General features: G+C 36.8%; 1 protein-coding gene across 2 annotated transcripts in view; it reads left to right on the top strand.

Moving 5' to 3' along the window:
* The window catches only part of LOC132382567 (monoacylglycerol lipase ABHD2-like), an 85,724-nt gene extending 74,169 nt beyond the window's left edge, over positions 1-11,555 (top strand). For both annotated transcript variants that reach the window (XM_059952898.1, XM_059952897.1), the window contains one exon: positions 1,596-11,555. In XM_059952898.1, the coding sequence (XP_059808881.1) occupies positions 1,596-1,798 (203 nt within the window). In that variant the 3' untranslated portion in view covers positions 1,799-11,555. The remainder of the gene's footprint in view (positions 1-1,595) is intronic.
* The last annotated feature ends 1,785 nt before the right edge of the window (positions 11,556-13,340 follow it).

Genomic DNA, 13,340 nt, shown 5'->3' with positions numbered 1-13,340 from the left:
TAGAAGATTAATGTGATTGTGGCTGCTGCTCGATTTTTTTTCCCCCATCCTTTTGCCCTTATTTTGCAGTCTTTGGGTTATTGTAAAAGTGTCAAATATTTACCCTAATTGTGTTTTATTCCTAGAAGCCATTTATTGTAGAAGAAAACAAGTTTGCTAAAGAATGCAGGTCAAATCTGCTGTGTACTGAGTGATATAAATACTGTGACATCTATAGCACAAATCTTCATTTTCATCCTTGTTCAAAGCTTGTGGGAAAATATTTTGATCATTTAGTTGTATCTTTGATCTTCCAATTTGATTTTGCCTGCAGTAAACATAACTCCCCTCTTAGAGCAAAGATGTTGTTTAAAACCAATGAAGCTTCTCAATTGCTTCAGCGGAGCAGTTGATTTCCTGTTTTGTACACAGGAACATGGGTCGATCAGTGAAAAACACTATTCAGCATTGGTGACTGCTGAAGTTCGTTTATGTTTGTTTAGTTACCTTGCACTCACACGGTGCTGATTGACTATGAGGCCATCAAGCAAATAATGAGTTGGACAGCAGGTGCTGTTGGTAAATATTTGGTTTCAATACCATCTCCTGAACAAATACTCTACACTTTTTGCCACTGTTCTTTATCTTTTAAAGTGGATGTATTCAGAAACTGGAGTAACTTAAAGTTAAATAGAATTGTTTTGTGTTTAATTTTGTGATGTTTCTTACTGTTTATTTGGATGTAAGACCATAATACATAGGAGCAGAGTTAGACCGTTCAACCCATGAGTCCTCTACTACTGCAGTGCAATCTTATTCATCCCTTTTTCAATAAGGGACCTAAAGCTGTTGACAGTACTCCAGGTGCAGTACAACTAATGTCATATAAAGCCTCAGCATTTGAAATATTATTTTAAAGGATGGTACTTAATAAACAGCACAAAGCACATGCTTCACTTAATGCAACTGAAGGTTTAATTTATATTTGTGTGGGATTTCAACCTCTTATTGACTCTCCCGTTGCCATCACAACTTGGTTCAATTTGTCCCTGCCTACCAAGCATAAGCAAACATTCTGGCAGATGTTATTGGATAATGACCAAGGTTTCTGCCTCCCATTGATAGTTATTCTGAAGCAACTGCTAGTTCCTCAGTTGAGATCCTCTAATTTGACACAACATGAGGTTTTAACTTGGAATGGGTGTTCTGAAGACAATAAGACATGGGAGCAGAATTAGGCCATAGGCCCATCAAGTCTACTCCATTATTTGATAATGGCTGATTCATTTTCCCTTTCAACCTCATTCACATGCTTTCTCTTTGTAATCTCTAGCACCCTTACTAATCAAAAATCGATCAACTTCTATCTGACTAGTGAAGCACAATGTCTCAGTAGGTTAAATGGACTCAGTAGTCCATTTAACCTACTGAGCTATGAAGTAAACTAAAAGGTATGAAATTAGGACAAGAGCAAGCTAAAGTTGATTTTAGGAGAAAAAATGTTAGTTTTTTGCACTTAGAAAGGTTGGTAGTTGCAAATATTTGGCTGTAGTTTATAGCATTTGCTTTTGTGTAGCATATTCTTTGTAAATCTCTGATAATTATTTTTTTTCTAGGGAAAAAAGAAAACGTCATGTTTGTGTTAACTCTACATGGAGGGCACCTTGGATTCTTTGAAGGCGCAGTGCTCTTTCCAAAACCTTTAACTTGGATGGATAAGCTTATTCTTGAATACACAAACGCCATTTGTCACTGGGAGAAGAACAAGCCACAATGTACAGCAGCAGGAGATCAGAACTGCTCAGACCACAGCGAGTAGCCACTGTACAAACTTTATTTGCCAAATTCTTCAATCATTCAGTCCATTATCATCATTTCATTCCTGGCTTGGGTTTGATTATCTTAACAACTCCCAGCTATTAATGTAGTTCATCCGGCCAATTTATACTCTTTTATCACAACAGTTTAGATGTGATTGTAAGACCCTTTCTGTATCTTTTTTCAGTCAAAGAAACATGGGTGCACAAGACATGACAATTCACTGTGCTTGACAATAACTTAGTTTTATATTCATCAGGACATGGAACAAGAGTTCCTGTATCACAAGAGATCTGCTGTCAATTTGAGCAAATGAGCCAACACTTAGAGGTCCTAGAAGTTTTTTCAGGAGTTCATTTGTTGAAAACTTGTGCCTTCTGATATATATATTTTTAAGTTATGGTTTAAAAATGACATTTATTTTTCTGCCCCTTGGACTAATCCTTTGTTTTGTGGTCATGTGATCAGGTTAAGTGCAGCGGTGTTTGAATTAAAAAATATGCAGACAGTTAAGTCTTTCACAGGAAACAAAATGTAAAATTCTTACATGAAAAAAATCTCCTGCAGAACACATTTAACCTCCATTTGGTTGTCAGCGATGCCTTTTTCAAATTCACTATTTAGGGGCAACAATTAATTCCTTTCAAAATAGAGTATTTGTTCCCACATGGCACATATTAGCACTATGTTTGTTCATTGTCATTTTAGCTCCACTTAGAATACCGCTAATACCTAAAGACAAACAATTTTTCCATGAAATGTTGTCCAAGTTTTTCTGAAAATTCCTCAAGAAGAATGGTATGGATGGTCCAGCATTTGTAGTGATGGATGTGAAATAGTTCTTCACACTTTGAAAATCCAGGTTAAATAAGAGTTTGTACTGTCCACAGAATCTGTAAATTACCTATATATAGAAATCCTATCTTGATCATTGCACTGGAGGACGAGGTGAATGTTCCACCATTCCAGTAAAGTATAAATTTGGACATTATCCTTTCCTGATTAATCTGTTGCTTTTGATGCTGAGTCAAGTACCTAAGCATTGTAACAGCTCAACATCTGAGAAATGGAATAAGTTGTTCAGGCACTTGCTGATGCTTTACTCTTGATTCAATCTTTAGAATTTATCTCATCAGTCCTATAGAATTCTAATGCCAAGGTTTTCTAAAACCATACTGAATTGGTTGATTTCCTCTGGCTCCATAAGCAAGAGGAAATGTATCAAGTAGATTCTGTATTTCCGGATTAAAAAGTAGAAAAGCCCTTGCCTCTGTTTTAGATGAGCACTTTCCAATATCCTCTGCATTTAGTTAAGAAACATCCACTCTGGAAATGGATGCTCCTCAAGCACAATTGTTACCAGGGGTATTTAGTATTAGCACCATCAGGATTGGAGAAGACTGAAGTAGATATTGATGCCTCTTCACTTCCGCTGTGGATTTGCTCCACATTGTCTAGTTTCAGGAGTAGCTGTGTAGTGATTACTGGCTGCTAACCATAAGTAGATGTGAGATTTAGCAAAGTAATGTGATTTTTTGGGTGGTTTGAATGATTGCAGGGATGGGAGTTTGTCAAGATTGAAGGATTATTGGATTCCTGAATGCCAGAAAATATATTTGTTGTAAAAAGCAACACATCAATATAGTAAAAAAAAATTCAACCCATTACCAGAGATCTTTCTACCTCTTGAATAATGTACACAAGCACAAGATAAATTGATATCCATTCAGGTGGATTTTGTATTCTTACTGCATCTTGGATTACCTACCAAGCTATACATTCTTCTCAATTTTTTTCCCCTCTGGACCCGATTGCAGTTAATTTTGCTGTTTGTAAATCAAATTTTTCTTGGTCAAGTTTAATTAAAATTGTTTTTTTGATTGGATGACTTTTAGAAATTCTGTTAGAAAATGGTCACAATGCAATTACACTTAATTATAAAAATAAAAGATAAATTTAAATCAATTTTAATTTTGAGATATATCCAGTAATAATTACCCATCTTGTGGAATCAACCACAGCTTTTTCGTGTTGTAACTTAATAAACTGGAGACTGTATTTAATCACCAAAGTGATGCCAGCAACAGTCTCTTTGTAGTACAGGCTCTTATTGACTATGTCCAAAATGTAGTCAATGCTGCACTGTGTTTGCTACTTTCTACTTGAGAAGGAAACTCATTCATTTGCACTTTAGTATTTTAAGGTTTGAGAAATGATTTATGATTCACAGCCCCCACTTCTCATGGCTCTTAAGTTTGCCTTGTAAGAGTACAACATGAAGCGCAAACATCTGTACACAGATGCATCAGTTGATAATATTGTGCTTGAGTAGGTGGCAGAGTGGTGGAAGGGTAAAAACATTGTGACACTTAACAAATCATTTTTTGCAGTGCAACTATAAGTCTTAATACCATGGGAAATCTGCTTCTAATCCTTCTGATATTATACAGGGACTTGTGCAAACATCATGTTAGAGAGCCTATTACTGACACGTCTATTCCATCATATCTAAAGATTTTTTCCTGATATTTGACAATGTTTAAAATTTGAGTTTATCATCTTGAAAATATTACTGTGGATGATAAGGTCTTGTGAGGTATTGCAACATAAATGCAATCAATGCTCAATATCTTTAGGCTTATGTACCGGCTTTAAGCATCCCATTTAGAAGGATATTGATTGTAGCTTCAGCTTCTGTAATTAAAATTATTTCCTGGATTCTGTTAGGCATCCTTAAAGATCCACTGAATGGTACTTGTTTAGTTGATTGCTTTAGATGCCTCTTCTCATTCATATAGGTCACTGCACTTGTATAATCTTTATTAAGTGAAAACCAAAGAAAACATACCTAATTTTTCTTCTGGTTAGACTGTACAACATCGATTTCAGATTTAATTGAAATAAAATGAACTGCAGTAGAGAGGTTAGGCTTGAGAATTTAATAATATCTATTGGGATGTTTGAAATTCTGAAGTGAATCCATGCCAGATCCATGGACGGTTTTCAAGTTCAAGTTACTGCACTGGTATTAGTGACTAGCACGTGTAGTATTAATGAGAGTTTTGCTTGCTCTCGAATAGTCAGCCTATGCAAAATCTATTATCAAATATCCCTGCTAACATATAGGGCATTCAGAAATTGATGGGAGCTTTTTTTAATTAGCCAATGACATTGATACCTCAACTACATATTTCTGCATGCATTTAGCTGCAGATATTTTGAATCTCAAAGTGCAGAAGATACAATAGTTTAAGTATTGATGTGTTTGTGAATATCGCATATTTTGGGAATAATAGTGATTTTATAAAGTTAGTAAACTAGGTTAATCAATAATAACTTGAGCAGTTAAAAACATTACAGTTCTGTTGCATTATGAACAGTTTGATTTTTTTTGGTATATAGGAAGTTCATTGGTAAGATGGCACAAATAAATTTTATAAAGCAGATGCCATAATTGCCCATAGATGTGTATTTTGCTTTTGAGAAATTATTTCACAATGATGCATCAGTTGATTGATGGGATGAAAAACTAGATTTTTAAGGTTCTGGTTTGATACGTGACAATTATGATTCTTTAATTGTTTTCAGTACTTAGGTGAGAATGAGTTGGAGCGGATCAGGAAGGTACAGGGAAAGGTGCGTTGTATTACTTTTTTGTTTGAGGATGTTTCTTGTGTTTAATGTTGTTATTGCCATAACTGATCAGGAAATGGTATCATTAATAATGGTAGTGGGAAATGGTTTGGTTTTGGTAATAGTTTTCATTGGTCTCGGAATCTTCATTGGCTTGCAAATTTCAATATTATGTTATATCAGTGACTATCCCTACCAGGTAAGTACTGTATGGTTTGCATTTCCTGTGCCTTTAGTTAATAGACTTCTTTCAGATTCCTAGAGGCTTGAGCTGTAGGACAGTCCTGGGGTTAAGGGACACTGTATGTGCAGTACATTGCTAGGATCAAGGCTTGTTTTTGCAGTTGTTGGTTGTCGTTTGTTGTATTCTGTGTTGATTTGCAGAATATTGTGGGCGTGCTATGTTGACGCTGGAATGCTGATACTTGTGGGCTGCCTCCAACACATGCAAACAACATATTTCACTATGTGCTTTGATGTACATAAACTTTAGTCTTGAATCTTAACTGGGATGCATGTAGCCTAGTAGATTAGCTCAACATTTTCTTCTATTCTATTCTCTTATGCTAGGTGAAAATTCAGGGTTTTGGCTGCTTTCAAGTGCAAGTTCTTCTAGGGCTCATTGCTAAAGATCAGAGAAATACGAGAAGGAAGTTGCAGTTGCTTTTAAAGCCTTGAAAATTGAGTTACAAAGATTTCACTAAGGTATAAAAACTTGTCATATTTTCATGGAAGAAACTTGAAGAATGGAGAACATGTGCAGGGACTTCAACTCTGGTTGTGCTGGCAAAAAATATCCTAATTTCAGCACAGTATTGTACATTTCAAACATAATTACAATTTCTGTGGTTCATCAGTTTTGTCTAATACATGACTTTAACTAGAGTATTCCACAGCAAGGACACTGGAGGTTAAATTTGAATTCTAAGTTTGAGGAACCTTGCTTATTTTTTTTCATTTATGTTTTTGGATCTGCCAGTGTTGGTGGAAAATATGTTTTTGAAGTAAGGCATTATTTTGAGGTGTGCAGTTCGCAATTTGGCAGCAATGCACCATATAAAAGGTGTATCAAAATGCTGCAGTGTTTTAAACATGCTCTAATTAGTTTCAAAAGGGGTTTCAGTTACTCGACGTGTTTGTTAACCTAGCCCTAACCAAAGATCTTCACTGCAAAGAATCTTTTGCATTTATTTAGATCAAGCTGGTGATATCTGAAAGTTATCTGATATTACATAAACTGTTAAGACATCTCAAATGAGGTAACCATAGGATCGCAATGGGGTTTTTTCTCCTGGTGCTTTTCTACTTGAAACTCCAACTATTACATTAACATTTGAAATCAAGCTCCTGATACATTGCTGCCACACATATTGTGCACTTCCAGCCAAAGCAAATGTCAAAAGAAGTATCCATCTTCACTTGTTATTATGTTGAGTTCCTACCAGCATGCAATAATAAAATCAGATGTTTTTACCTGACTGTAGACTCAGAAGTCAGAAACCTGGAATCAATGCTGAATATGCATTATCCTGATCCTCCATTGTCATTTTTACTTTCATAATTTAAGCTTTCCCTTTTATACAAAATGTAATTTGATAGTAAAGCACAGTTTTGTCAATGATGTGTACTTGACTTTAGTTAAGCGCAGTATTTTGCTTGTTCCAATTTCTATCTAGGTAATTTCAGTTTTTGATGGGACAAGAGAGGGAATAGTAATGTTAGTTATTTATTGACTTTAGATCTCAGGTAGATATTTCATTGCACAATGCAGAGGATCTAGAGAAATACAGTTGACTTGTAATAGTTCATAGTACTTAACTGATAATATTCCACTTGAATGTTTGACTGAATTTGTCAATAAAAATAGGAAGACGTAGCAAATGTCAGCTTTGTGAGGCGCTAACAGTATTGCAGAAAAAATCTCCCATTATTATTATTAATGTTTGTGTTTTGTCAACGTGCCTCAAAAATAATTAATTGTACATGCAACAATAACTTGCATAGATTCTGGGAGAAGAACATTATAGTGCATGGAATTTCTTTTTACATTGGGAAAATTTCTTTAAATTATCTACTTGATGAAAATACTGATTATCTCCAATGACTTTTATTATCTGCCTACTTCACCTGCGATTTAAAAATGTTCAGTTGTATACTGAATTGTGAAAGTGTTTCCACTGTCCTAGGCAATCTTTCCTCTATTTCCTTTGAGCCCTTTTCTATTTTGTGCGACTTTCATTGCTTTGAATGCTTGGAAGACAGATCCAGAAGATGCAGTAAGGATTCACTGGTGTTGAGCCTGTTCCATTCAGGTAGACTGCACAATTCCAACATTGAATAACTTTGTTTTCCTGATTCCATTTTACCATAATTAACCCCACTTGTTAGAATTAACAGTGTAAGCCTTTATTTCTGAATCATGCCACAAAATAGATACCAGTGACATTTAAGAGAAATATTTATACAGTGCCTTTTATGATCTCAGGACCCCCCCCCCCCCCCCCAAGACACTGGAGATGCTGAAAAACTGAAATTAGAAATAGAAAATGTGGAATTTAGAGTAACACACACAATTTGCTGCAGGAACTCAGCAGATCAGGCAGCAACTGTAGAAAAGAAAAAACAGTTAACATTTCGGGCCGAGATCCTTCTTTGGGACTGGAAAAGAAGGGAGAAGGGAGAAGAAGCCCATATAGGAAGGTGGGTGGAGAGGAAGAGGACAAGCTAAAAGGCAATAGGTGAAGCAAGGTAAGTGGGAAAGATAGGTGGGTAGGTAAATATTGAATTTACTCAGCGGGGAGGCTGAATCTGTGAAGAGAGAAACAGCTAATGTCCCGGGTTGAGATCCAAAGTATTTTGTAGTCTATGAAATGGTCTCAGAGCCTGCTAACTGAAGCAGCATAAAGAAGCATCCACCGCCACTTTGAAGACCAGTACTATTCCATAAGCAGCTTTGATTGTTTATTGGCGATGTCGTTTGTGAGTGGGGATGTATTTGTAAAGAGTAAGCACTCTACTCCTTTATCCACACCCCATACATTTGTGCATTTAGATAATACTCTGTCATTAGTTGACAGCAAGTTAAAATGATTTCAGTAGTTTAAGAAAAACAGATGTATTTTTTTCTAATGTAGTGATATAGCACGGAATAGGTAAGCCACACTGCCCAGCAACCCTCCTAGCCTAATCACAGGACAATTCACTATCCAATGACCAATTAACCTACAAACTGGTATGTCTTTGGATTGTGGGATGACACTGGAGCACCCAGACGAAAGCCATGCGGTTGCAGATAATTTGCACAAACCAGTGAATGGATTAACTGGTGAAGCACTATTCACTGCCACTGCAACAAGGGGTTACAAGTACTTTCTTCACTGAACTTTAGGACTTGCATTTATCCAGTAAATTTTTCAATGAGAAGCTTCTGTATTTATCTGACTGGTCTATTGATGTAGATGGATACATGGATTTAAGTTAGTGGCATCATACATCCCAGAGTTAACATTTTTGATGTGAATTTAGCATGAATATATATTTATTACTTGATACTGATCAAGATCCAAAAAAAACAATTTCCATTTCAGCTCTCAAATTAGTTATCCAAATTTGAGTATTTTTTCTTAAAGATAATTGATATGATCTCCAATAACGTCCAGTAAAAATAAAGTATGCTTATGGGAACCAGGAATCAGTAGCTATAATATTTAGAAATAAACCTTTGCAGATTTGATAAAACCCAGAAATCTGAGTAAATTTCTGGCAATGTCCCATGGTAAGCATTCCTATACTAGCCTCCTGTTTGGTTCTAGATTCTGATCTGTCTTTTTAAAGTGTTGTTGAAAGCACTGATTGGTTTGGCATGTCTCAGCCTGTGTCTTGTAAGCTTCCCCTGAATAATGTAGTAATAGACATGAATTATTCTTGGGGACAGGGCATACATTTATCTCCAGTTTGTTCTGGCAGGATTCAGGCCAAACACTACATAGGGAAAATAATCCACAAACAGACAAAAATAAGGCATGTTTACTAAGTTAGCATCCAAAATGGAGAGATGAAGACCATTTGTGTGTGCATTTATGTATTTGGTGTTTATCCTTTCCTGATGCTAACCAACATATTGTGCATTTCCAGTATTTTCTGCCCTATACAGGTCCTCCCCAAATTAAGGCAGGATTCCACTGCTGTGAACTGTTCGTAGCCAGAACAGTTTGCAAGTTGGAAATGCGGCCACAAACCACGTTTCCCCACACAGCAAAAATGCCTGCAGCCCTGCAGCAGCCGGCAAAGCCATCCCACAGGTCACAGAAACATTTGTTCTTGTGTATGATCTATACGTAAGCTGGGCATATGTAAGATGGGGAGGATCTGTATTTGGAAACTCCGTTGTAAACTGTTGTTTGCATATTTTTAATTTAAAATCCATTTTGTTGATGCCCAAAGCAATTCCCCAATATATGTAATTGTCCCCCCACCTCCTTATTGAGAGGAATTTGAATCCAATCCAGGTGGAAATCTGGATGGATGGGTGGGTTTTGCCTTTCTGTTTAAATGCTGAAGTCTACTGTTAAAAGTACAATACAGCTACTAATTACGTTCAAGATCTTCATGATTTATTTTCAACACTGTATCTTTACTAACTTTCTCTTGAGGCAAGACATTACATATGCCAAAAATAGGGCAATTTAACAAAGATGATTTTTCTCCTTTTTAAAGAAAAGGCAGTTTCATCCTTTCGTATGTTGTTCCTCATGAAACATTCCCCAAAACTTAATGCATGGCTGAGGCCTAATTTTCCACAGCCAGACTCTACTGACAGAGCAAACAGAATAAAATGACGTGGGAAAAGAAGTGACAATATTCAGTACAAACGTCAAGTGAGGTGAAAGATGGGATGAAGGTTTTGGAGTTCTTACACTAGGTTCTCATTGCTGTATAGATACATTATGGCTAGATTCCATTCCTAAACAATGGAGCTGAGGGAGCAGTCGCCCATTCCATTCAGCAGAGGTCAAGATTAAAGCCTCTTGATACATTTGTACAAGGTCCTGAAGAGGGCCAAGTGGAAGAGATGCAAAACAAAAGTTTAACTAAAAATGCAATGCCCACTAACTGATGCAAGCAAATATTGATTGTTATAATGTGCGATGGAGAGGGGAGAAGACTGCAGTTTTATTTATAACAAAAATCCATTCAAAAATGAAATTACGAAACACCAATGAAAATATTATGGCCTTTTGCAAAGTGACAGCACAAATCTGTTTATTTTTTATCATTCTTTGTATTTCAGTGTTCAATGAAAGACTGACTTCTCTTTCTCCAGTTTTTCTTTATATTGTTACTATTGCTGTAGCTTTTGTTTATAGAATGAATGAAGGTTATATTTGCTGGATTAGTGTGATTTGAATGAGTGGTCTCTATTTCACTTGCCTTGCACTGTGACACTTGCACAGCTTTCTGGACAATCGGTCCATTAGTTGGGATATGTAACGTGGAACACACAGAGGTGACCAATACCTGAGAGCCGGTTATCAGATACTGAATAAACAGCATGCATGGCAACAGATTGGTGTTAAAAGTGACAGATCTTAATCTAGGGATTGGCTGTTTAAGTTTAGAACCTGGTTTGGTGGTTGAAGAAAGAATATTTGAACAAGAAGATGTGCCTACTTTAAAGATTGTGCCTGTGGAAGTGAAAGATATAGTACTAAAAATCACTAAATCACTCAAACTATTTTCCTGGCTTCAGGAACTGGATGTCCTAACTAGTCTGTTAAATCTGATAGGTTGCTGCCTGGTATTGGAGATCCCTTTTGTTTGAAAAGAACCGGTGTGTGTTGATCTGTTTTTCCAAGCAAATAAGTGATGAAATGAGATTTTGAAGCAAGAAGCAACTAGCAATGCAACGTTTGTTTATCTACATGTGCAAAATGCACAAGTTCTTTGTGCTGATTTTTAAAACAGTTTGCTTATATGGAATTGTGCAATGTAATTAAAGATGTATTAAAATTATTTTCTTTATTACATTAATACTGTTGCAGAATTTTATAGAATTGTTTTCTTGAGTTTGTGTGTTTTATGTTCTGAATTGTTGAAATAAAGGTTGTAAATCTGAGGAATTAGTACAGATGTTTCAGCTTTCTCTTTTTTAAATATATTCATCCAATCCCTTTCCTTGCATATATTAACCAGTCTTCTGCAGTAAATGAGGAGAGCTCTGCAGTGGCAAAGTTTCATTCACATTCTGTCCTTTAGCCTGAATAATATTACTGTTTAAAGTCTAAAATCTAAGTATTTAAATCTACTTCTGATTTTTTGTGGAAATGGGTGTCACTGTTGTGGGGTCTGTGGAAGCTAATTCACACAACACTGACTAATGTGATAGCGATGAAGTATGATGTTAGGGGGTGAAACATTGGCTAGGACACTGGTTAAAACTCCCTTCTCTTGAAGAGGGGGTGCAGAACCTTTCACAGAAGTTTTTAAAACACAAACATTTTGATTTTGTTACACGGGGGATGTAATCCCTATAATCATGCAGTGTTTCCTGAGAACTGCACTGGTTTTTCAGTACATTCTGATATTTTTTTTCTTTCTGCTGTTCTCCACTTTGACGGCTTATTTCTTCTCTTCACCCGCCCATCACCTCCCCTGTTGCCCTTCCTGCTTCCCTTTCTTCCATGGTCCTTTTCCCTTTTCCTATCAGATTCCTTCTTCTCCAGCTCCTTACCTTTCCTACCCACCTGGCTTCACCTATCATCTTCTGGCCAGATCTCCTTCCCCTTCCCCCCCACCTTTTTATTTTGGTGTCTTCCCCCTTCCTTTCCAGTCTAGAAGAAGGGTCTTGGCCTGAAATGTCAACTATTTATTTTTTTCACAAAGTAAAAAAAACTCCTTACAGACAGTGGCAGGAATTGAGCCCTGATCGGTGATCACCAGCATTGCATGAACCACTATACTACCGTGCAATAAGAGGCTTGATCTGGTCTGGCCAGTCTGTTTGAGGACCCGGATGTGGGTAACACAGGACTGGTGCACGGTTTTTGACCCAAAGCGTTGATAATTCTTTTCCTCCCAGAGAAGCTGCTTCACCTGTTGAATTCATCCAACAGTTCATTTGTTGCCGACACAGATGTTCTTGAAGGAACCTCAGGCTAGTGTGCAGAACGGAGGTCAGGAATGCAGAGGACAGGTGGAATGGCTATCAGGATGGCCAAAGAAAGAGCAGATAGTTATTTTATTAGTGAGTGCAGTCGAAATATTTATGGCCATCCAATGTTGTGGCATAACAAGCTTGTAAAAAGAAACTTGCCTGATGTAAAGCTGGCCCTTGGCATGCGAAGAATTTTGGTCTCTCAGTCAATAAATCACTCTGCATTGTGCAGCTTCAGCACCTCCACAGTGCTGCTGCTGTCAGGAAGGAGGCTACGTAACATCCACGCCAGGACCACAAACTCAAAAACTTAGTTTCCCCAAGCCTTAAGGCTGATTAACACGTCCACATTCCCCACCACCACTACTTTATCATTTCCGGTTAGAGTCACTTTATGTACAGACGCATGTGTACCTAGCGTCACTTTATGGATATACAATCAATCTATGTATTTAAGCTGTGTATTTATATTTATTGTGTTTTTTAAATTATTATTATGATCTTTATCTTATTGTATTTTTTGTGTGTTGCACTGGATCCAGAGGAATAATTATGTCATTCCCCTTCACACTTGTGTACAAGAGATGTGGCCTGATTTCCTCCAGCATTTTGTGTGTGTTTCTCAGTACAGACTGAGTTCAAGTGTGTTATGTTTTAACCTTTAGACCAAGTGTAGAGTACAAACAGTGGCTATACCTAATAGCTCATAAAATGAGAGAATATTCCTTCTGCAGTGAGACTGTCCAGTGTGGGATTT

The sequence above is a fragment of the Hypanus sabinus genome, chromosome 28, assembly GCF_030144855.1.
Source record: "Hypanus sabinus isolate sHypSab1 chromosome 28, sHypSab1.hap1, whole genome shotgun sequence".
Lineage (NCBI taxonomy): Eukaryota > Metazoa > Chordata > Chondrichthyes > Myliobatiformes > Dasyatidae > Hypanus > Hypanus sabinus.
The sequence above is the reverse complement of the archived record's forward strand: the minus strand, read 5'-3'. Positions and strand labels throughout refer to the sequence as shown.